The 21,208-nt window shown below is 30.0% G+C and overlaps 8 protein-coding genes across 14 annotated transcripts; 5 read left to right on the top strand and 3 right to left on the bottom strand.

Moving 5' to 3' along the window:
• The first annotated feature begins 343 nt into the window (after nucleotides 1-343).
• LOC124492501 (uncharacterized) lies at nucleotides 344-2,022 on the top strand. The gene is made up of 4 exons (XM_047055417.2): nucleotides 344-1,298; nucleotides 1,367-1,576; nucleotides 1,648-1,785; nucleotides 1,853-2,022. Exons 1-4 carry the CDS (start codon nucleotides 1,206-1,208, stop codon nucleotides 1,925-1,927), a joined length of 516 nt encoding a protein of 171 aa, XP_046911373.1. The 5' UTR covers nucleotides 344-1,205; the 3' UTR covers nucleotides 1,928-2,022.
• A 97-nt stretch (nucleotides 2,023-2,119) lies between these two features.
• On the top strand, nucleotides 2,120-4,815 carry Tfb1 (transcription factor B1). The gene is made up of 2 exons (XM_047055328.2): nucleotides 2,120-3,613; nucleotides 3,676-4,815. Exons 1-2 carry the CDS (start codon nucleotides 2,325-2,327, stop codon nucleotides 4,169-4,171), a joined length of 1,785 nt encoding a protein of 594 aa, XP_046911284.2. The 5' UTR covers nucleotides 2,120-2,324; the 3' UTR covers nucleotides 4,172-4,815.
• Nucleotides 4,816-4,859: 44 nt separating this feature from the next.
• Kat60 (katanin p60) lies at nucleotides 4,860-6,628 on the top strand. Its single transcript, XM_047055340.2, has one exon. The coding sequence runs from the start codon at nucleotides 4,860-4,862 to the stop codon at nucleotides 6,495-6,497; it is 1,638 nt and encodes a 545-aa protein (XP_046911296.1). The 3' UTR covers nucleotides 6,498-6,628.
• Nucleotides 6,629-6,932: 304 nt separating this feature from the next.
• Nucleotides 6,933-9,758, bottom strand: LOC124492485 (uncharacterized). Of its 2 annotated transcripts, XM_075729016.1 has the most exons (5): nucleotides 8,282-9,754; nucleotides 7,784-8,226; nucleotides 7,621-7,710; nucleotides 7,445-7,550; nucleotides 6,933-7,376 (listed from the first exon to the last, which is right to left on the bottom strand). In XM_075729016.1, the coding sequence occupies exons 2-5, from the start codon at nucleotides 8,169-8,171 to the stop codon at nucleotides 7,313-7,315; spliced, it is 648 nt and encodes a 215-aa protein (XP_075585131.1). In that variant the 5' UTR covers nucleotides 8,172-8,226; nucleotides 8,282-9,754; the 3' UTR covers nucleotides 6,933-7,312. The 2 variants fall into 2 exon arrangements, with proteins under 2 accessions (XP_075585131.1, XP_046911352.2); XM_047055396.2 differs by having other exon boundaries at nucleotides 7,784-9,758.
• A 473-nt stretch (nucleotides 9,759-10,231) lies between these two features.
• Nucleotides 10,232-12,111, top strand: LOC124492491 (uncharacterized). Its single transcript, XM_047055402.2, has 4 exons — nucleotides 10,232-11,401; nucleotides 11,503-11,547; nucleotides 11,617-11,892; nucleotides 11,974-12,111. The coding sequence occupies exons 1-4, from the start codon at nucleotides 11,210-11,212 to the stop codon at nucleotides 12,085-12,087; spliced, it is 627 nt and encodes a 208-aa protein (XP_046911358.1). The 5' UTR covers nucleotides 10,232-11,209; the 3' UTR covers nucleotides 12,088-12,111.
• A 34-nt stretch (nucleotides 12,112-12,145) lies between these two features.
• tamo (PUB and ZnF_RBZ domain-containing protein tamozhennic) lies at nucleotides 12,146-14,597 on the bottom strand. Of its 2 annotated transcripts, none has more exons than XM_047055346.2 (3): nucleotides 14,108-14,597; nucleotides 13,583-14,049; nucleotides 12,146-13,523 (listed from the first exon to the last, which is right to left on the bottom strand). In XM_047055346.2, exons 2-3 carry the CDS (start codon nucleotides 14,046-14,048, stop codon nucleotides 12,367-12,369), a joined length of 1,623 nt encoding a protein of 540 aa, XP_046911302.1. In that variant the 5' UTR covers nucleotide 14,049; nucleotides 14,108-14,597; the 3' UTR covers nucleotides 12,146-12,366. The 2 variants fall into 2 exon arrangements, with proteins under 2 accessions (XP_046911302.1, XP_046911300.1); XM_047055344.2 differs by having other exon boundaries at nucleotides 13,583-14,059; nucleotides 14,108-14,591.
• Nucleotides 14,598-14,724: 127 nt separating this feature from the next.
• Nucleotides 14,725-18,136, top strand: LOC124492446 (E3 ubiquitin-protein ligase MYLIP). 4 transcript variants are annotated; one of them, XM_075732010.1, is made up of 6 exons: nucleotides 14,725-14,951; nucleotides 15,382-15,580; nucleotides 16,112-16,302; nucleotides 16,380-16,919; nucleotides 16,987-17,515; nucleotides 17,622-18,136. In XM_075732010.1, exons 2-6 carry the CDS (start codon nucleotides 15,578-15,580, stop codon nucleotides 17,793-17,795), a joined length of 1,437 nt encoding a protein of 478 aa, XP_075588125.1. In that variant the 5' UTR covers nucleotides 14,725-14,951; nucleotides 15,382-15,577; the 3' UTR covers nucleotides 17,796-18,136. The 4 variants fall into 4 exon arrangements, with proteins under 4 accessions (XP_075588125.1, XP_046911311.1, XP_046911309.1 ...); XM_047055355.2 differs by adding an exon at nucleotides 15,960-16,040 and having other exon boundaries at nucleotides 14,822-15,580; XM_047055353.2 differs by lacking the exons at nucleotides 14,725-14,951; nucleotides 15,382-15,580 and adding an exon at nucleotides 15,620-16,040.
• On the bottom strand, nucleotides 17,519-21,195 carry LOC124492445 (Y+L amino acid transporter 2). 2 transcript variants are annotated; one of them, XM_075731995.1, is made up of 10 exons: nucleotides 21,044-21,195; nucleotides 19,771-20,812; nucleotides 19,533-19,658; nucleotides 19,261-19,441; nucleotides 19,141-19,185; nucleotides 18,917-19,040; nucleotides 18,698-18,804; nucleotides 18,419-18,618; nucleotides 18,142-18,354; nucleotides 17,519-18,046 (listed from the first exon to the last, which is right to left on the bottom strand). In XM_075731995.1, the coding sequence occupies exons 2-10, from the start codon at nucleotides 20,255-20,257 to the stop codon at nucleotides 17,982-17,984; spliced, it is 1,548 nt and encodes a 515-aa protein (XP_075588110.1). In that variant the 5' UTR covers nucleotides 20,258-20,812; nucleotides 21,044-21,195; the 3' UTR covers nucleotides 17,519-17,981. The 2 variants fall into 2 exon arrangements, with proteins under 2 accessions (XP_075588110.1, XP_046911308.1); XM_047055352.2 differs by having other exon boundaries at nucleotides 19,771-20,920; nucleotides 21,044-21,180.
• Nucleotides 21,196-21,208: the final 13 nt, after the last annotated feature.

Below are 21,208 nucleotides of genomic sequence, written 5' to 3'. Positions count from 1 at the left end.
GCAACAAGCAAAACAAAAGTGTTTAGATCGGAAATACTAAAAGGATTGGATAAGATAATAAAGAATTCATTTAAGTAAATAGGATAAGTACCATTATTTCATATGCGATATGATACTCTGTGTAATCTATATTTTGTAATTTTATATACATCTAATAAATGGATGAAACTGAATAGTTTTTCTGATTACTTTATCATAATAATGGATAATAATAATGATATAAACTTTAGCTCTCTCTTTTTTTCTGGCCAAGAAAAAAAAACAAATATAAGATTTGTCGCTTTTGATATCAAAACAAATCAAAAATAAATAATCACCATAGTGGTAGATAGTTTTCATTTTTTTTTTTTTGATGATAATTGTCAATGGATATTTCTTTTATGTATGGTTCGATAATCTATGACATTCCAACATAATGATACTTGATGATGCTGCTCGTTTGTTTATTTGTTTTTTTTTCAATATATATGAAAATGATGACATTTTCAAACCACATTCATATCGTTTGAAATATAAAACGTCAAAATTATCTACTTTTCAATAGTTCCTGTGTTAACATATTTTTTCTCTATTCTGCTTAATAATGCTTACAAATATATAGTGATTATGGATGAGGATATGATCATTAATCATTTATAATAATCATCAAAATTATGAGTCGACGTCATTTGATTGTTTACATGATGATGGTTTAGCTTTTTGGTTTAAGATTCTTTATAGCCATCATAATCATTATATTTTCATCGTCAGCAATTATTGAATACGTTATTGTTGTTATTCATTGTTGATCGTTGTCTGCGATTTATAAAAAAAAAATATATGAATCAGAATTCAAGGGCGGTGGCATCTGCATAACAAGAATGAACGACAATTCATGAAAGTAAAAGCAAGGTGAACGAGCTCGAGTCTGTGTTTGTGTCATTCAATAGTGTTTTTGTTAGCATGTTTATATTATTATATCCGAACAACCGAAGAAAAATTCGGTTATTCTGGAACCATTTTAGCCAATGAAGAATTCTCATCTAATTTCATCGATACAAAAAATACTCAATAGTCACCATTGCAATAAATCCATTGAATGGTGATCTCTAATTTTTTTTTTATAATTAATTTTGTTTAAATTGTAACAATTAATCAAACAACATGGTGATAATTTTCAATTTTTCTTTGATTCCTTCTTGATTTTCAAATCATCTTTGTTCATCATGCCTTTTGTAAAAATAAATTTTACACAACCAATTATTGTGAATAAAAATTATCTTCGATCTATACCCGGTATTCTTAAATTCATTCAATGTGTAAGTTTTTTGCATTTTTGTTGAATAAATTTCATTCGATTTACTAATATTTTCTTGTATTCTTATAGCTCTGCTGTCTAATTTCATTTTCTACCATATGGCTTTCATGTCGTAGTAATTATGATCCATATTTAGGCACTTATTCTGGATTTGTTGGCGGTAATCTTGAAACCATTGCCCTATTGATTGATTTTGAATTATTCTTCATGACAACATTGATTCTAGCTATATATTATTTTTCAATATTTGCTTCAACTATAATTCCCAAGACAGTATTTGTATGTATGATTTATAAAATATTAATACATTTTAGATATTGAATTTTTTTTTTATTCTGATTATACTAAAGGAATTTGTCTATAATTTATTGGCCTTTATTTCTCAACTAATTGTTTCGCTCAGTTTATTGTTAACATTGATAAATCGAAATCAAAATGATGACGGATTTCCTGCCGAACCAGGATTCAAAGGCAAACTTACTAGTTCGGTTAGTTCGGAATTCATTTACTAAATTAGTTTGATTGATCAATTAATTACGATTTTTTGTTTCATAGATATTCGGTCTGATCGTTTCAATCATTTATGGTATCGATGCTTGTTTTTCCTATCAATCCTATATTAAAAGCTGATCTGTATTTATTGTTAAATAATCATTTGATTATAATATTTTGTATATATAAACAATATAGTACAAAAAATAAACTTTGATCTTATTCAAACAAAACAACAACATTGAAAATTTTAATTACAGTAATACTTCGCTTAACGCTGCCTTGATTATAGCGATGTTTCACTTTTACACTCAAAAATTTTGGAAAAATTTCAACAGATGATTTAATTTATGATTATCGTAATTGATCATAGATGGCAGCAGCAATTTTCCCGTGAAACTATCCATCTATCTTGTTATGATATTTCATGCCTGATTATTGTGCCGATTGATTGTTTTTATTCATTTATCAACTTATAATTATAATAGATAGAATATTTCTTATTTGAAAATTTAAATTATTCAAATTAATCATCATGGCACAATCAGAAGATGTTCGTGCTATGATTGAACATGTCCGTGTGAAAAAAGCCGATGGAACATTGTATTTGATGAATGAACGAATCGCATGGATGCCGAACGGCAAAAATACTTTTACGATATCACATAATTATGCCGACATTAAAACGCAAAAAATTTCACCTGAAGGAAAGCCTAAGATTCAATTGCAAATCGTTTTGGCCAATGGAAGTGATACATTTCATTTTGTAAATCCTAAAGGTCAACAAGATCAGCTAGAAGATCGTAATCAAGTAAAAGAAATCCTACAGCAAATGTTGCCGTTGTTTCGCCGAAAAATGTCTCAAGAAATGGAACAGAAATGGAAAGTTCTAGTTGATAATCCAAGTCTTTATCAACTTTATAAAGAATTGGTTGCTACGAACATTATTACAACTGACGAATTCTGGGAGACTTATGCCACACGAAAGCAATTAGCAATGAAAGGAATTGATGCTACCGGTAAAAAAGAAAAAGTGGGAGTATCTTCGGCTTTTTTAGCCGACGTCAAACCACAATCCGATGGACAGAATGGCATACATTATAATATTACAAGTGAAATAATTGAAGCTATATTTCAAACATATCCAGCCGTAAAACGGAAGCATTTTGAATGTGTTCCTCATAAATTGACTGAACAAGAATTTTGGCAACGTTTTTTTCAATCACATTATTTTCACCGTGATCGTATGACTTCAATGAAAGATTTTTTCAACGATTGCGCCAAACAAGATGAAATGGACATTCAAAATGCTATTAAAAAAGGAATAATTGATCCATTTTTCGATATAAGAGTATTTGACGATCCAGTTGAACCAACGTTGGAAAACGTGTTGGGTTCTGAAGCAACGACTAGCTCAGGAAAGCCAGAACTATCTGCTAACAAAGCTTTGATCAGAAGATTTAACTTTCACTCAATAATGGTTTTGGATGCATGTCGATCTGAGGAAGAACGTGGATACAAAGATCCATTGTCGATAATAAGTGGAGATAAAAAGAAAGAATCTAAAGAAAAACCAACAGAAGAATTAACCACATCTATTGTCGAAGTGAAAGATGATGGTTTTGAGAATGAAAGATTAATGACCAAAAAACGACGATTAAAAGAAGCTACCGAATATGATGATCTTGCAGGTAAAAAACCTGCAATCGGAGCATCAATTGACGACTTTGATGAAGGAGTTCAGCCACCCAAACTTCAAGTTACGAATACGGAACGTTATATGTATGGGCCAACACCTTTGTTAAAAAATTCCGAAAATTCATAGTGAGTTCATATTGCATTCTTTTAATATATTTTTTTTAAAATGTTAATTTTAATTATTCTAGTGATTATCCACATGATAAACGAAATTTTAAAGCATCTTTACAAGCTGCTGTATTACAACAAATCGCATCCATTACATCCAATTGGCGACCATTTTCTGGCATCATACAAGATTCTAAAAAAGCTATCCAAGTTGTGAACGATCTATCCCCCGGTGGCATACTCATGAAAGATGCAGCCGTTGTATCATCGAATCTCAAGGATGAAATACCTAAAGATGTTCTAATGGAACTTAGAAACCTTACGATGGCCCTGAATGAATTGCTTTATCATTTTTGGCAATGTATTCCGTTTTCCAATCAAACACACGAGAAAAAATTTATCGAAATGAAAGAAACATTGGATCGATTTCATTGTAATAAACTACAGCCATTTCATGACCGTGTTTCAAGAGAATTTCATCGTGATTTAACTAGCCATCTATTTAGCAAACTTGAATCAGCACATGCTCGATACAATAGCTGGTTTACGAAAAAACAGTTACAATGCAAAAATTGATAAATCGAAAACTAAAATATATACATTCGTTTAAAAAGGGCTTCATTATAAAATACGTCCAATATGTGTGGCTTTTGTTTGTGATTTTCGAACCAAACCATCGAGAGAAAATTGTGCTTATTGTTACCACGACAACCTGCATGCAAGAAATGTTAGAATTGGATGAAACCAGAAAATGAAAAAAAAACTTTAACACCACCATCATCAAAATCATTATCATAGGTCATTAACATTGATCTCGATTTTTTTTTCTTTCAAACAACGATAAAGCAGGCAGGCTGACTTGGTTTCGAATGTTGTTGTTGTTGTTATTCAGGGTTCCATTAGTTGCATCCATTCATTCATTCATTCATTTTGTCCATAAAAGGACCAACAGCATCTTCGGTGGCCATCAAAAATTGAAACTTTTTCTGTGGCTATTGCTGCCTGTTTATGCCAACTTTACTATTGCGGCGACTGCCACCACCACCACTATAGATATTAAAATACATTGAATTTCAACGCTCACGCATCAAACTTGTTGTTGTTGTTGTTTGTTGCTTATGTACAAAGTTGTTATGAAATATTTGATATTTGATGATTTTTTCCATTTCTAGCATTTATTTTTGCTCCAAATATATTCACATAAACAAAATTTTATTCAATTGTTATGCTTATGTTGTGATTATTGTTGAATCAGAGAAAAAAAATGAATGTTTCAGCTGAAATCGGTGACAATGTTAAAGTTGCCCGTGAATGTTCTCTATTGGGGAATTATGAAACGGCTTTAATCTATTATCAAGGTGTTGTACAACAAATTCATCGTCATCTACAGACTATCACCGATCATAATCTCAAGGAAAAATGGCAAGAAGTTCAACAAATCATTGCTCAAGAATATGAAGTGGTCAAAGATCTTCATGCTACATTATTAAATTTCAAAGGTGATCATCATAATTCTCGGCCAATAGGTCCTCCTTCATTAGCTACGGTTGGATCTTCAGGATCAAATGGTCCTATTGATCCTAATCTTTTCGCTACCATTTTGCAAAATGCTTCTTATGATACTTATCGCGATCCAGATGTATGGCCTGAACCAGTTGATGTAAATCATCATCATCGTTCTATGGCTGCACCACCACCAACGGCATCTTCAAATTCTCGTAAGCCTGGTCATGCGTCTTCCTCACATCAGAATACTAATTATCGTGGTGCTACTCAAAAATCCATTCGAAGTTCAGCTTCATCCAAAGGTTCGTCCAAAGATCCACGTGCTAAAAGTAAAGATGCTTCGAGTTTACGAATGTCGGATACAAAACGTAAAACTAATACACCAAGCAATAATTCTGGTGCCAATTCAAGCCAAACAAATTCCAATGGAAACGCTAAGTCAAACGATGAAAATGAGCATAAAGAACGTCGTTTCGAAATTCATGGACCAGATGCTGAACTAGTAGAAATGCTCGAACGTGATATATTGCAGAAAAATCCTGACACTCATTGGGATGATATTGCCGATTTACAAGAGGCTAAACATTTATTGGAAGAAGCTGTCGTATTGCCAATGTGGATGCCGGATTTTTTTCGTGGTATCCGTAGGCCATGGAAGGGTGTACTGATGGTAGGACCACCAGGAACCGGTAAAACAATGTTGGCTAAAGCTGTAGCGACAGAATGTAAAACAACATTTTTCAATGTTTCATCCACTACATTGACATCAAAATATCGGGGAGAATCAGAGAAATTAGTTAGACTTTTATTTGAAATGGCACGTTTTTATGCACCATCCACTATATTTATTGATGAAATTGATTCGCTTTGTTCACGAAGAGGTTCAGATAATGAACATGAAGCAAGTCGAAGAGTGAAATCCGAATTGTTGATACAAATGGATGGAATAACTAATAATGATGATCCATCCAAAGTCGTTATGGTTTTAGCTGCCACCAATTTTCCTTGGGATATTGATGAAGCTTTACGACGACGATTAGAGAAACGAATTTACATTCCATTACCTACTGCCGAAGGTCGAGAAGCATTACTTAGAATCAATCTACGTGAAGTGAAACAAGCAGTAGATTTGGATGTTGTTGAAATTGCTCGTCGTTTGGATGGCTATTCTGGTGCAGATATTACCAATGTTTGTCGCGATGCTTGTATGATGGTCATGCGACGTCGTATTCATGGTTTGACGCCCGAACAAATACGTTCACTATCGAAAGAAGAGCTTGACCTTCCCGTTACATTTACTGATTTCGAAGAAGCAATGCGAAAGATCAATAAATCAGTTTCACCAGAAGATTTGAAAAAATATGAAAAATGGATGGCTGAATTTGGTTCGACGTAAAAATAAATTACAATTTACTTTACAAAATAAAAATTATATGCTCCTGTAATTGTAATTCAGATATATATCTTTAAAGTGTTTTTTAAAATTAATTCTTTTTTCAAATAAAAAAAAACATTTTACAACTACAACCAGTTGTCATATGAAAATTAATGAATTCGTTGTTTCAGACCTTTCATCATTCAAGGTTAAATTTGGACGACGGCTAACAGTATGACTTCAGCATAAGGCACTAAAACTATCTTTAATTTTTTTTTGTGGCCAATTCCATTGTCTGATCAGCTGATGAATGTTTCCCAATGATGATGATAACGATGAAAGTGAATTGATAAAGGAAAAACAATAACGAAAAGATCAAATCAATAAAGTCAACACAAAAAAAAAAAAAAATGACAATAATAACAAAATTTCGCCATCCAATTTGAGTCATCATTGTTTTATAGAAAAATGAGATTGTTGTTTGTTTAATTGACAAATTCTGACAAGAATTGAGTGTTTTTGTGTAATGAATGTGTGTATGTTTGTGTGTGTGTGTGTGTGCGTATGTGTGTGTGTGGGTAGAGGAAAGAATAACGGAAAAATTGCTGGCGAGCGATTTGATATCACAATCATTTAGAAAGATATAAAAACAAAAAATGAATGAAAATAATATTCTGAAGCCGAAAAAAATGATAATAAAAATAAAAATGAAACAAATTCACAGATTATATTCGAAGATTGGATCATATTAGAAAGATAGGAAAGAGAATATATTCGAACCACAACAGTGTTTTGTTTTTCATATATTTGCCATTGATTGATCATTGTTGATTTGATTAGACTGAAATGGTTGGATGTTCTGGACATGATCGGTTCACATTAAACCAAGCATCGATGCATCTATCAATGATGAAAAATTAACCAATTAATGTTAATTTCAATGAAAAAAAATTTTTTTTTTCACTTACTTTTTATGATATATACAAAGACATGGAAGACGGGCAATTTTATCACCATTAAGCATATCTTCTAAGCAAATTACACATTCACCTTTGTCTTCGGTGAGCACATCCTCTTTATAAAGCATAGAATAATAATCGATTATTATTTTAATGACAAAATTAACAACAATCCAAACATTTACCATTATAATTAAAAGGAAGTTTATAACACATCAAATGAAATTGTAGTTCATCTTTCAGAATGACTTTCGAACAACCCGAACATTTGACATCTATGTAAAATCATAAAGAATTTTAAAGTTTATGATGATTATTAAATTTCAAATCAATAAAGATAATAATTACGATTATAATTATATGGAATAATTGGAAGTGAAAAAGGCATAAACGTCATTGACGAAAAACCAATATCAACATCTAAATCATTTGGAAGGATGTCATGTGATGATGAGGTAGTCGATGTAAAATCGATGGCACTCGAATGTGATGGTCGTGATGATGACGAGCCGGATGTCGTAAGATCACCGGACAACACTAAACTTCGCGTACGTTGTCGTGAATTATTGTCATTATTATTGTTGTTGTTAAAAATTTGATTATTTTCATTATTTGACCGATGGCTATTATTATTTCTATATGATGTCGAATATGTTGAATTATAATTACCCATGTTTGAGGAATTATCATCATCAGTTATTGAATGATTATGATGCTGTTGTTGATGATGTATCATCCGAGATGGACTACCATTACTGTTGCTATTGCTACTGGTCGATGTTGTACTTTGTCTAGCACCCATCATAGATGAATTATTAATTAGTAATTATGATTATTTTCACTCACAAATAGTGGTGATCATTGGCTGAATAATACACTGAATATATTCATAATATATTCTCTTTATTTAAAATAGTAAGAATTTTTATTTGTAACAGAATTAGGAATCGATTCTATAATTGGATGCAAAACAGAAAAAAAATCATATAGGAAAATTTCGACGACGACGACGACAACAACAACAACGATGATGATGGCGAAGGATCAACGATGATGATGAGCATCAAAGATTTCAACCAACAACAAAAACACACACATACACACACATATACAAATGATGAAAAAAAAACAAGAAGAAAAAAGTGATTTATTCGCCGTGGTCGTAGTGTTTTTTGATGGTCGTTGTGGTGGTGGTGGTGGCTGATTGGTTTGTTTGGTTGTTGTAGTTGAAATGAGAATGATAATTATGATTATGGTATTACATTCGAATGTATTGATGATGATTGCATGTGTAGTTTATAACTTTCGTGAACACAGTTACATATACAAACGAATGATGATGATGATAAAAAATTGAACAAAAAAAAAACAAGAATCACTCAGTGGAAAAAAAGATCCGGGTGAAATGTATGATGGTGATCCGTTTTTTTTTTTGTTTGACATCCAATAATAATAACAAAGAACAAATTCGAAAGAAATTATATTATAAAAAAAAATTCACAGTGATAATATTTGTTGTTAGTGAAAAAAATGAATCAAATCAAACAATATCATCATGATCATGTCAACAAATATTGAAATTATCATCATATCATATCATAATATATAGAATAGATATAAATATTTTCTCGATATTGGCGGTGCATTTATATAATGGATGATGCCTTGAACTTGTTTGCCTGTTGAAAAAAAGGCACTTGAATTCTTATATGATTGAAAAATCAATACCCAACGTTTATACCAAAATCAATAATATGATCAGCTGATGTTAATGATAAAAAAATGAATCTTCTTTACAATAAATTCAAATTGCAAGAATTTTGATGATTTGACCTTAAAAAACCAATTATAATGACCATTATAAAGAGAAAAAAAATATAGGAACCAAATATTTATATTATCAAATGATCATCAAATGATTATGATTGAAATGACGATCTTGACTATTTGTTTTGCTTCTCCATGAATTGTTATGTTTAGATGTCGTATTGAAATTGGTCTTCGGACTTGGATTTTTCTTTTTTTCTTTCTTTACTTTACTGATCGTGATTATTATTATTGCAATGCTGTTGTTATTGTTATTGTTGTTGTTGTTGTTGTTGTCGAAGTTTGCTGCGATGATGAACAGCGTATTTTTTTTTATGTCGGTTTGTTTAGTTGGCATGATGTGTTAATAAGATGCGCGCGCGGCAATTTTTTTTTTCATTGTATATATATGGTTGACATGTATATATATTGATGATATATATATATGAAAAAAAGTATTTATACATTTGCTTTCACATTCAATGGTTTTTGTTCTTGATTTTTTTTATTTTATTTATTTTACAATTTCTGCGATTAATTATCATCATCATCATCATCATCAACAAAAAAAATTATTATTAATAATAATAATGATGATGATGATTATGATGACGATGATGATGATGATTGTCGATGTCATGAAAATGGCATTTAATCATCATAACAATAATAGTAGTAGTGGTGATGGTTGTGGTGGTGGTGGTGGTCGTTTTTATCATTTGATTCAAAAAATAAAAATTTTATTACAAATCCAAAATTGTAAACATGGTTATTATTCTATGTATAACAAATCAAAAAAAAAACCTCCTTGAGAGAACAAATAATAAAAATTTATATAAATTGACATCTGATAGTAAATTTTTTGTTGTTTTTGTTTTTGTTTTTTTTATAAAACAAATTCACTTGTATCGAAATAGAACATGAGAAAGAAAATTGTTGATATTTAATTTTCAATCACAAAAAAAAATGAAATATAGGCCTTTAAAAGTTATACATTGATTAGTTATTTGGTTGTTTTTGATTGAATCATTCTCTTTTTATATTGTTTGGATTGATTTGAAATTGAAAATTCAATTTTGCCCTCATGATTGTACCTGAAACCTATTTATCTATGATGATGATGATGATGATTATATCCATTGGAGATAATCATGCGTCATTTAAATCTGTTCCATTTTTCAGTTTTCTTTTAAATTCTTAATATATTTGTCCATAGTTTAGTTTGGCACTAATTTTAAATGAAAGTTCAAGTCACAAAATACAATGGACATTGTCATGAAAACGATGATAAATTAAAAGTTTGTTTTCTCATTAAAAATTTGTTCTCTATAAATTTTTTCTCTCTCAATTTTTGATGCCGATATGAGTCTGATTCGAATCAGATATAATGTGGACAATGTGGCCATAATCATTATTCTTGGAGGTGGTGGTCATTTTTTTTTCATCTATACAACATATTCTTTTCGGTTGTCTTGGTATTATATCGAGGTGTTTGAAATGATTGTTTGTTCATGGTCAGTTTGTATGGTTCTTCTGCATGCAGTGTCTAGTATGTCAGTCAAATAATTATCATGGATGGGAATGAATTGTCATTGGCCCAGAAAAAAAAATGATTTTATCCAAATGAAACCATAGAGTCACCAATTCAGTCGACTATTGGTGGTTGTTTAGTTTGTTTGAACACAAATAAATGTTCACGTTCGTATACACCAAACAAAAAAACTCGTTTGATTTGGATTGGATTTCATCGAACATCCGCCTACGCACAAAACTTTAAATCCTTCATATTTAAAACGTTGAAGGCAAAAACGAAGAATGTTCCATGTCTCAATATTGAATTATGAAGAAAACTTTCTCCTTCTCTTAGTAGCCATTTAAGGTTTTTTTTTGCTTGTATCAATAACGACAACGATCATCAATATTTAATTTGATAAAAAAAAATTTCGGTAATTCAAAACGGTACCAATTATGTCGACCTCAAACACAAGTCAGAGTCCATCATCAAATGAATTGATTTATGTGAAACGTGGTGCGCCCAAATACAGTCAATCCGGTATGACTATCAGAGGAAAAGCACAATCGACTGGCGTTGTTGATGATCTTTATTTTAATCCACAATATTTTTGCACTAATCCGGGTGTCATCAAACTCATTGAATTGGTAAAAAAAAATTCAGTATCAAATGTTTATGGACATTTTTGTTGAAAGAATTTTCGTTTTTTTTTTATTTTCCACATTTTCTTATCCAATTCCCCAATTAGCTATTCGGAATTGTTGCATTGAGTTGTATATCACCTCCATTGACGGTATGGTGAATCGATATATCAATAATATAGAACCAAATTGACAATTTTTTTTTGTTTTATGATATACAGTGGTTTTCAAGATTATTCACCTTTTTTCTGGCCATTACATTCGCCATTACATTGATTCTTTGTTTCGCTTATCTTGTTACATTGAAAAATGTATTTTTTCCCAAATTTGATTGGCTAACAACAGAATTGTCATTTACGATTATTGCGGCAATTTCTTTATTCATAACGGCCTTAATCCATATATTATACAGTTGCCGTGAAGATTATCGATATAGTTTGACCTATTTCAATTCATATTTGGGTACAAGCTATTTTGGAACTTACATAACTTCGGGTGTATGTGCATTATTAATTAATTAATTAATAATTTAAATTATAAAACTTTTTTTTTGTTTGTTTTTCAAAAATTCTTACTAGGTATTTGGAATCTTGAATTCAATAGTTTATGGAATCGGAGCATATTTTCTTAATAAGGAACGAAAATATGGTGGTAATATAGTAGCTCCTTCCGGTGATAATGATCGAATCTAAATTTGGCAACAATTTCGATTATTATTGGGTCGTATTATTTTTTGAAACGATAACTTAATACGATACTTAATTGGGCTATTATTTTATTTTCATCAAAGAAACTTTTTTTTTGATGGTTAACCGGAAACAAATACACATACTCATGTTTAACAAATAATTGAATTATAAATCATCAATATATATTAATAAACTCAAATTCAGTGATTAAACATTAATGCATTTTTTTTATCACAGCAACTAGTAGTTTTTTTTGTCGTCTTTTTTTTCAAGACATTCATATCAAATGTATGTCGGTGAATCGGCCAACGATGTTCCACATGCTGTGCAGAATTTTTCTTTTTTATCATTGACCAATGTACATTTATTACATTGTCGACCACCAGTAATCAATGGTGTGGATTCATTGCCTTTTGTTCGACTACGATGACACATTATGCATATTTCGACAATTTCATCGTTAACATATGTACAGGATGTACATGACCATCCATTGGACATAATTGATTTGGTTGGTTCAGGATGCAATGGTTGGAAATTATTGTCTTCTTCAAGTTCAATTAGCTGTTTATGGTTATTTAATAGATTTTCTTTTGAAATTGATCGCTTAGTAGGATTAATATCGTTGTCTTTTGGTGACGAACGATACAAAAAAGAAGAGTTTGGATTTGATGGAGAATTTGTTTGTTGTGAGTCAGAATTGTTTGGCTTCAAATTTCCTGATATTATTCTTCGAGTTGCCGTATTTGTAGATTTCAAATCGTCTATAAAGGCCGTATGACAGACATATTCAGTATTACTTTTGGTTTTAAAACTAGTTTGTTCGTTCTGCTTTGGTGTTGATGAATCGATGAAATCAATCATATCTAAATCACTTTCCAGATAGCTGGGCGGTGGTGGTAAAATGATTTCGGGACTCAATTTATTATGTTGTGGACTATTGTCTTTTGATGTCGAACAAATGGTGGAATTTATCGGTAACCACAGGTCAAGTTTATTAAATGTTTTCATTGAATAATCGGGAAAATCCAGATCTAAACTCAGTTCAGTTAATTTGTTGTTACGTTTTAGATCACAAAAAATCTGTACGGCACTTTGCACATTACAAATGTATTGGCACCTAATGGAATAAATATCATTCCAGGACATTTTATCTGGACATTTGGTCTTGATGTCCAACATGATTTGTATCTCCACAATTGAAACTAAACAATCAAACGAAATGGCAATCATTTTATCCGGATCAATGGGCATTTCGGTCAAGACATAAATATCCAATGATGGATCATAATTATAGCCAATTAATTGCAACAATTCAGAATGTCCGGATAAAGAACATTTGATTAGTCGAAAGTATCCAAAGGCAAATATTTTATGATATTCATGACGCCATGGATAATTCAGCAGATTGAGAGCATATCGTTCTACTAATTCAAAAGCTGTACGAATTAAAATTAATCAGAATCAACATCATCAATTTATTTTTAAAAAATAATACCTGCGATAACTTTTTCTGGGTCAAAATTTGATTTTTTACAAGTGGTTTCTAAACAATCACGAAATTCTCTGAATGTAAATTTATCTGTATGTCGTACAATCATTAGATATTCATCGATTAAACTTTCCAATCGTTTTCGTAATTTCATTTTAGCTTCACATTGATCGCTATTGATATAGGCCAAATGAATTTCATGCATTTTTAAGCGAAGATTTCGGATAGCTGTCTGATTATTGGCAGATTTGCAAGTTAATAGCGAATAATTATTGTCTCCATTATCGTGTAGTACCAAATCGTTTAATCTGTTAGTCGAATGTTGAACTGGATGATTTGATGTCGAAATTAACAAATGATTCACTGAATGAGGACCATAATGATACTGATTGTTGGATGAAAGATGATTATTATGAATATGATGATGATGATGGTGGTGGTGGTGAAGGTGGTTAACATCCATTCTGTTCATACTAATTGTTTCTAAATAAATTTCTCATTATTATTATTATTTCCATTGATATTACATACCTTTTTATTTATTCCAGGTTTTTAACAATCAAATTAAAATCAACAAAATTGATCACAAAAAATGAATCCAATCAAATTTAACAAAATCCATTCTTGAAAATGACGATGAAGTGACGAACAGCATTCATGTATACAATCATCATCATCATCATCGTCATCAGAGGTTAACCTAATTTAATGAGAAAAATACTTATAAAAAAAACTCGGTTGACAACAATGATAATTCTAAAAAAAAACAACTCAATGATGAATACATGGATTGTGATAAATATTCTGTGTTATAACTAAAATGAATGTGAAAAAAAGGCTGAGAAAAAAACTCATAGCACCTCAATAAATAACGATACGTGATTTCCTCCCCTTTTTTGAAAATATTATGGAATTTTATTCGAAATTATGATTTTATTGACCAATTATCAATAATAATGACAATTTCATCGAATTTAGGCACAAAATTTGTCAATTTTTAATCAATTAATCAATAGCAATGGCGTACATTTTTTTTCTTTGATAATAATCATAGAAAAAGCAACATATGTTGTTGTTTTTTTTTTTTTTTTTTTTTTTTTGGGTTTCCTTGTTGCCATTAATGATATACACCATGACAACTTGTTTTTATATACTACCCCGATATACGATTTATCACCATATGATAATGTGTATATGAGAAAAATTAAAGAAATTTGTCATCTATTATGAAAATCATTAATAAGAAAGATGTTTTAGCATCAATTGATGCCGTTATCATGCTCTTGTGACACCATAATTTAATTTTTCTTTGTTTCTTGCTAATCCAACAAAATAATAACATCGAGTAGAATGATAATTTCGCCTGTTTATGCGTGTATGTATTATATATGTGTTTATGATTGAAAAAAGAACTAGATTATCAAAATTCTTTCGGCCATTCTATGACGATAAATGAATGGTTTTATCATTGATAGTGTTTTGTTTTTCTTTTTCATTTTGATGACATCCAATCAATCCAATCAATCTCAAATAAATTTTTATTTTTATTATTATTAATCACGAAATAGTGACGCCATACCTAAAGAACAAACTATTCTTGGGTAGGGCCGTTTTTTGCCATTTATTCATCATGAATCGAATCGAATCGAATCGAATGATCTATAGACAAACAGAGAATGTTTCTCATATTACTTCATTTGAATAAATTAAGATTATGTTGTTTTTTTTCCATTTTATTCTTCCATTTTCTTTTTTTTTCTTTTGATTGACATTATCTTGAAATGATCTGATCGTTGTCATCGTAGTCGTCGCCACTATTGCGCCAACTAGAATAATATTTATTGATCACAAAAATTGTGCGCAAATGTCAAATCATCGAAAAACTATAATCTTCGTTCTTGGTGGCCATCCTCATCACCATCGTCGTCGTTGTCGTCGAAATGACAACCAGTCACCATCATCATCATCAAAGTGAAAATAAAAAAAAACTTGGTCGTCCTCATGGTAACCACCGTATATTTTTTTCTATTTTTTCCTTGGAACCTTTATTGATTGAAATTTTTCATATTGTCATCGGCGACTGCCACTAACGTCATAACAATCCATTGCATGTAATTTTGTATAATGATCCTTTGAACATTTAACACAGTTAAGCAAAAGAGAGAGAGAGAAAGTGAAAAAACGAGTCTATCCATTCTTCATTCGAATAACGTTGTTGTTTGTTAGTATGACAATCATCACTTTTTAAAAATAGATTATAGATTAATATAATTTATTTACCAAAAAAAAAACGATTCTTTGCATGATTTCCTTTCGTATACTTCTTATTAATTAGTCATCTATAATATATTGAGAATAATAATGCTAATTTGACAATATGAAGTGTCTAGTGTTTCAGCCAAATAACTGTGCTATCGAAATTATTCTTCACCATAGAGCTTATGGTCAAGATTGTTTAATTAAGGTTTGTTTGATGATGAAAAAAAATGATGATTAATTGTGAAATAATGAAAAAAAAATTCATCCAATTCATAGGTTTGTAATTTACTTGATGTTATTGAGATCAATTTTTTTGGTCTACAATATTATCGTAATGGTCAACCATATTGGTTAGTGTTACGCAAAAGAATCAATCAACAGATGAACGTACGGATGAAAACGATTCGATTATATCTTAAAGTCAAATTCTATGTTCTTCCACATCATATTCAACAGAATGCAACCAAGTTAGTAATTTTGACTAAATTCAATTCATGTTGTAAATAATTAATAATAATAATGTTAATTTATTATTGAAAAAAAGGCATCAATTCTATCTGAATATATGTCATTATTTGGAAACAAAAGTATTGAAAATTGATCCCGAAAAACGAGCTAAATTGATTGCTCTAATTGCCCAAATTGAATATGGTGATTTTAATGAAGAATCATATGATCTCAAAATACTTTATTCAAAATGGATTTCAATCCTATATCATTTGGAACAGATAAAACGAATACCGAATCCAAATCGATCATTGAATAATGTTAAATATCGACCAACAAATTGTGATATACTGGACTATGGAAGCAATTATAATATTCCATTAACAGTGTCGAAATCAAAAACAATGGCTAGTGATCAACAACGACATTGTGATTCAATACAACAGATTATATTCTGGCACCAAAGATTTCTAGGATATTCTTCAAATCATGCTAAAAGTTTATTCCTAAAAGAAGCTTTAGAAATTGATGATCTTGGCGTTGATTATTTTACCGTAACATCAAATAAGAAAAATTTTCGTGTTGGTATCGGACCACGTGGCATAACTATAAGTTCAAATAATAACGATATAAAACTGTGAGTAATTTGAATATTTGTTTGTTAAACTTTATTTGTTAATTATTGATAACGACTAACCAAACAGGATAACGTATAATAAATTGAAAGAGATTCATCATCAAAAATCAAGCCATTTATTAAATTATAGTTTCATCATAACAATCAATTATAGTGATGAAACTAATCTAACTACTGAGCAAAAATTTCGTATCTATTCTGAAAAGGACTATTATCAATTCTATCGTTTATTGGCTGAAAAACGAGCTTTCTATAGTCTTCCAATGATCGATCAAACTATCGTACCAAGTCGATTTAATTCTAATTTCTCATTTCTAAATGATCTAATGCAAACAATATCAACGCCATCGTTATTGAATATTGCAACATCAAAATCATCAACAATAGTCAATAAAAAATCCTACGTATTTGATGTTGATAAAACATTGAAACAATTCTATGATGATATACGACGTTATATCTATCATTTTAATAAACATTTTGATAATGTTATGCTAAAAAACTATCAGAATGCCGTATTAGTTCAAGATTCTATCATTCATCATCATCATCATCATCATTATTATCCTAATCAACAAGAACATTATGATAATTCGGTATGTGTTTTTAAAATATATATTGATTTTAATATTGGAAAATATACAAAACTTGAAACCATACATATTTTTTTCATATATCTTTTTTTTATGTATATATTCATAGGAAATAATGGATAACAATAAATCATTATGCAAAATATGTTTGAATGACCAAATATGTATGGCATTCATACCATGTGGCCATACATCATGTGAACATTGCTGCCTGAATATTAAGAATGATGTTTGTCCATTTTGTAAATGTGAAATGAAATCAAAGCAAAAAATTTTTCTTTAAAAATTTTATGTTTGTGTGTGATCTTATCGATTTATCAATTTATAATTTGATGATGATATTTGTTATTATAACAATAATTATTATATTGCTTTTTTTTGTTATAAATGTATGGCTTGTTGATGATGAAAATCAATTATATCACTTACAACAATTATAATTATATTGTATTGTATTGAATTGTATTTTTTACAAATCATCCGTATCCGTTTCGACAATGAGAAAAAGTTTTTGTAAAAAAACTTTTATACAATCTAAAAATGAAATGAAATTTAGTATTAATTAATTATTATCACCAAGAGTTATTGATTATTTGAATAATAAAATTTACAAAATTTAAGAAACATACCGAAATTTAATTGTTCTTTTTCGAGAAAAATTTTCAAAAAATATACAGGTATACCCGATAACATCAAAGCAAAACCGATCAATGAATTTTGGAAATCATTATGTACGGCCAATATGGTAAGAAATAGACATGACAGTACGAAAAGATATAGTAACCATAATGGTAGACGAATTGGACGATCCATATCTTTACAGTTATGTCGCAATACAATGCCTGTGTACACAAATGTTTAATGAGATAGAAACGTTCGATATGAAAAAAAAAATTTTTTTTTTACCCGAAAGCACAGCAACGCCAGTCCAAAGCCAGTTAGTGAAACTAAAATAATTGATCAAAGCAAAAATGTCTTGCCCAAGAAACATAATAATCGTGATCAATACAGAAAATATCAAAGATATAATCGGTGTATAACGTTCATGATGTAACATTCCAATCATTGATGGTAAATGCTTTTCTTGGGCTGCTATACAGAATAACCTAATATCAATCATTATCCATAGAATCGAATAAATTGATTTTAGAAAAAAAAAAATAAATCGATCATTGATGAACAAACCTTGACGTTGTGAATATGGTGGCATTTAAGCTACCAAGCGTTGATATGGCAATTGAAAATGAAATCAAAGAATTTCCAAATGGACCAATAATTTTCCTTCCAAATGTCTATTATATTTTCAACAAGATAATTTAATCATACCAAAAAAAAATAATACCGTGAGTGATAAGAATGATGGATGTTTTCATAAAAATGTAAATGAAAAAAAAAATTCGTTACCAAGGCGATAGCGTCACGGGCAAGAATTTCATTCGGTGTTAATATGAGAAAATATGAAAAATTGGCAAGCACATAAATCACTGTTGAGATAAGGATGCCAGCCATTGCTGCTTGAGGAAGATTTCTTCACCATATACACCAATTACATTCGATAATGAGATTGTTATTTGAATATTTAGAAAAAAAATGTGATGATAACAAAAAACTGAATTTTAATAACATACTTGTAAGGATTTTCCAATTCATCAGTGACAATGTTTAGATAATTCCTAGTTTTTTTTTCGAAAAAAAAATAAAATGATAAATCAATGATGTGAAAATTGAAAATGAAACCAATTACAAACCATCCACCGAATGCAAATAATCCTGAATAAATGGCCAACGAATACATTGAATTACATTTGGATGAATCGAATTTTTTTCCATCCTCTTCCCATAAATCATTTACCATCGATGATGATGAATATAATGATGATGATAATGTATTATTATTTCCGCCTGTAATCGATTGTAATTGTAATTTATCTTGATAAATAATTGGAAGAAAAAGGAAATTTATATAATTCAAAAAAAAAATAGCATCATTCTCATATTTCAATAATTAATCTTAACATACCGAATGTATAGATGGCAATACCGGAAACAATGATTGCGGACAATGCTAATACTTTGAGATAAGTGAATATGTTTTGCATTCCAATTGCCCATTTTATGTTGATGCAATTGATTAAGGCAAGTAAACCTAAATTGAATGAATGAATGAAAATAAAGATTGGATGGATATTGAGGGATTGTCATCAAATTTGAAAAAAACAAAAAAAAAAATTGGCTCCACCATCATCAGAAATACTAACTTATCGTTAGAGCTGCAATGATTCGTGTAGATATTTCCAATTGTTGATTGGATGAATCAAGCCTACATTGGCTATTGATGTAACCATCATCATCGTTATCGTTGTCCATAATTTTAGTGGCAGTAAATGTTCCAATAAGATAATAGGCAAATGTTAACGATATGATGGCTTGAGCGGCTGGCTTCAATATTATCACATTAAGCCATAAATACACGAATGAAAGCATTGAACCAAATCCTGATTTTATGTATGCATAATCACCACCAGATCGAAGAATGGTGGTACCCAATTCTGAATAGCAAAGGGCGCCAAGCATTGAATACAATCCACAGATAATCCATACAGTTATGGCATTGAAATATGAACAATCGGCAAATTGGAAAACTCCTTTCGGTGAAATGAATATACCAGAACCAATAATGGTGCCAACGACAAAACAAATGCCATTAAATAAACCGATTTGACGTTGAAATTTAACTTGTGACATGTTTTCAATAATGATATGGCGGCAATAATCATCGATGCGATATCAAATCAAGAGGCGACAATAATTATTATTATTATTGTTGTTGTTGTTGATGATGGTGATAATGATAATGAAGATGTTTGTGACTGATGTATTCAACTATCTGTCGACGAATGTGAATGTAGAAAAAAAAATTTGTTTTTTTTTCGTAATGATGGTAGCTTCTACGGGTTTGCACTATTTACATTCACTAACTGTGTTTTATATATTGATTATATACGAAAAAAAAACTATTCAACTGATAATATTAACAATACAATATGACAAATATACACTATAGTGTATGATGATGATGATGATGCACAGGAAATACGACCAAAAGAACGATATTTGTCGTCAACTATGCGCCAATAGGATATTTTCATTTTTGCGATTGCTCATATAGAATAACAACCAATGATCAATCGAACGACAACAAAAATAAACGAAATACTATTATGAACGAAGGAAACCAAATCAATTCATGTGATCAGTACCACCACAGCATCATATATTAATCTACTAAATGGATATAATCTATGAATGAATGCATCATGTTGTTGATGGCAATTTACAAGACGATAAATAATGCAGAATCAAATTTGTTGATTAATGTTGGTGAATTTCAAATAAAAACTATCAACACTTTCAAAGGTATAAAAGATTGATTGTATGAATTGATTTAAATATAAATCGGAAATGAATGAAAAATTTCCAAAAAAATATTGTGAAAATATATGATATGAAACTGCATATGGTTGAACTCACTTGTTTGTAGAAAATTTTGTGCACATTGTTTGTGCAATATTTTATACGATGCAATAATGATGATGATGTTATTATTATTATTAGGATTGTTGTTTGTTGTTTGTTGTTGTTGTCGATTCTTCTCAGAGAATTCATTTGATCATGCCATGTATTGCAAGCATGGTT

The sequence above is a fragment of the Dermatophagoides farinae genome, chromosome 1, assembly GCF_024713945.1.
Source record: "Dermatophagoides farinae isolate YC_2012a chromosome 1, ASM2471394v1, whole genome shotgun sequence".
Lineage (NCBI taxonomy): Eukaryota > Metazoa > Arthropoda > Arachnida > Sarcoptiformes > Pyroglyphidae > Dermatophagoides > Dermatophagoides farinae.
This window is presented reverse-complemented; position numbering and strand designations above follow the sequence as displayed.

Excerpts from the sequence above, each read along its gene's own strand:
- LOC124492445 (XM_075731995.1), bottom strand. The coding sequence starts at position 20,257 with ATGTCACAAGTTAAATTTCAACGTCAAATCGGTTTATTTAATGGCATT. Across the intron at positions 19,186-19,260 it reads TTATTTGCATTCGGTGGATG|GAATTATCTAAACATTGTCA; the intron begins GTTTGTAATTGG and ends AAAAAAAACTAG. Across the intron at positions 19,041-19,140 it reads GAATTGGAAAATCCTTACAA|AAATCTTCCTCAAGCAGCAA; the intron begins GTATGTTATTAA and ends TATATGGTGAAG.
- tamo (XM_047055346.2), bottom strand. The coding sequence starts at position 14,048 with ATGAACAGAATGGATGTTAACCACCTTCACCACCACCACCATCATCAT. Across the intron at positions 13,524-13,582 it reads CCCAGAAAAAGTTATCGCAG|CTTTTGAATTAGTAGAACGA; the intron begins GTATTATTTTTT and ends TAATTCGTACAG.
- Kat60 (XM_047055340.2), top strand. The coding sequence starts at position 4,860 with ATGAATGTTTCAGCTGAAATCGGTGACAATGTTAAAGTTGCCCGTGAA.
- LOC124492491 (XM_047055402.2), top strand. The coding sequence starts at position 11,210 with ATGTCGACCTCAAACACAAGTCAGAGTCCATCATCAAATGAATTGATT. Across the intron at positions 11,402-11,502 it reads TCATCAAACTCATTGAATTG|CTATTCGGAATTGTTGCATT; the intron begins GTAAAAAAAAAT and ends TTCCCCAATTAG. Across the intron at positions 11,548-11,616 it reads GTATATCACCTCCATTGACG|TGGTTTTCAAGATTATTCAC; the intron begins GTATGGTGAATC and ends TATGATATACAG.
- LOC124492501 (XM_047055417.2), top strand. The coding sequence starts at position 1,206 with ATGCCTTTTGTAAAAATAAATTTTACACAACCAATTATTGTGAATAAA. Across the intron at positions 1,577-1,647 it reads TAATTCCCAAGACAGTATTT|GAATTTGTCTATAATTTATT; the intron begins GTATGTATGATT and ends ATTATACTAAAG. Across the intron at positions 1,786-1,852 it reads AAGGCAAACTTACTAGTTCG|ATATTCGGTCTGATCGTTTC; the intron begins GTTAGTTCGGAA and ends TTTGTTTCATAG.
- LOC124492446 (XM_047055353.2), top strand. The coding sequence starts at position 15,954 with ATGAAGTGTCTAGTGTTTCAGCCAAATAACTGTGCTATCGAAATTATT. Across the intron at positions 16,920-16,986 it reads AATAATAACGATATAAAACT|GATAACGTATAATAAATTGA; the intron begins GTGAGTAATTTG and ends CTAACCAAACAG. Across the intron at positions 17,516-17,621 it reads AAGAACATTATGATAATTCG|GAAATAATGGATAACAATAA; the intron begins GTATGTGTTTTT and ends ATATATTCATAG.
- LOC124492485 (XM_047055396.2), bottom strand. The coding sequence starts at position 8,240 with ATGATGGGTGCTAGACAAAGTACAACATCGACCAGTAGCAATAGCAAC. Across the intron at positions 7,711-7,783 it reads TATTCCATATAATTATAATC|ATGTCAAATGTTCGGGTTGT; the intron begins GTAATTATTATC and ends GATTTTACATAG. Across the intron at positions 7,377-7,444 it reads CTTTGTATATATCATAAAAA|ATGCATCGATGCTTGGTTTA; the intron begins GTAAGTGAAAAA and ends CATCATTGATAG.
- Tfb1 (XM_047055328.2), top strand. The coding sequence starts at position 2,325 with ATGGCACAATCAGAAGATGTTCGTGCTATGATTGAACATGTCCGTGTG. Across the intron at positions 3,614-3,675 it reads AAAAATTCCGAAAATTCATA|TGATTATCCACATGATAAAC; the intron begins GTGAGTTCATAT and ends TAATTATTCTAG.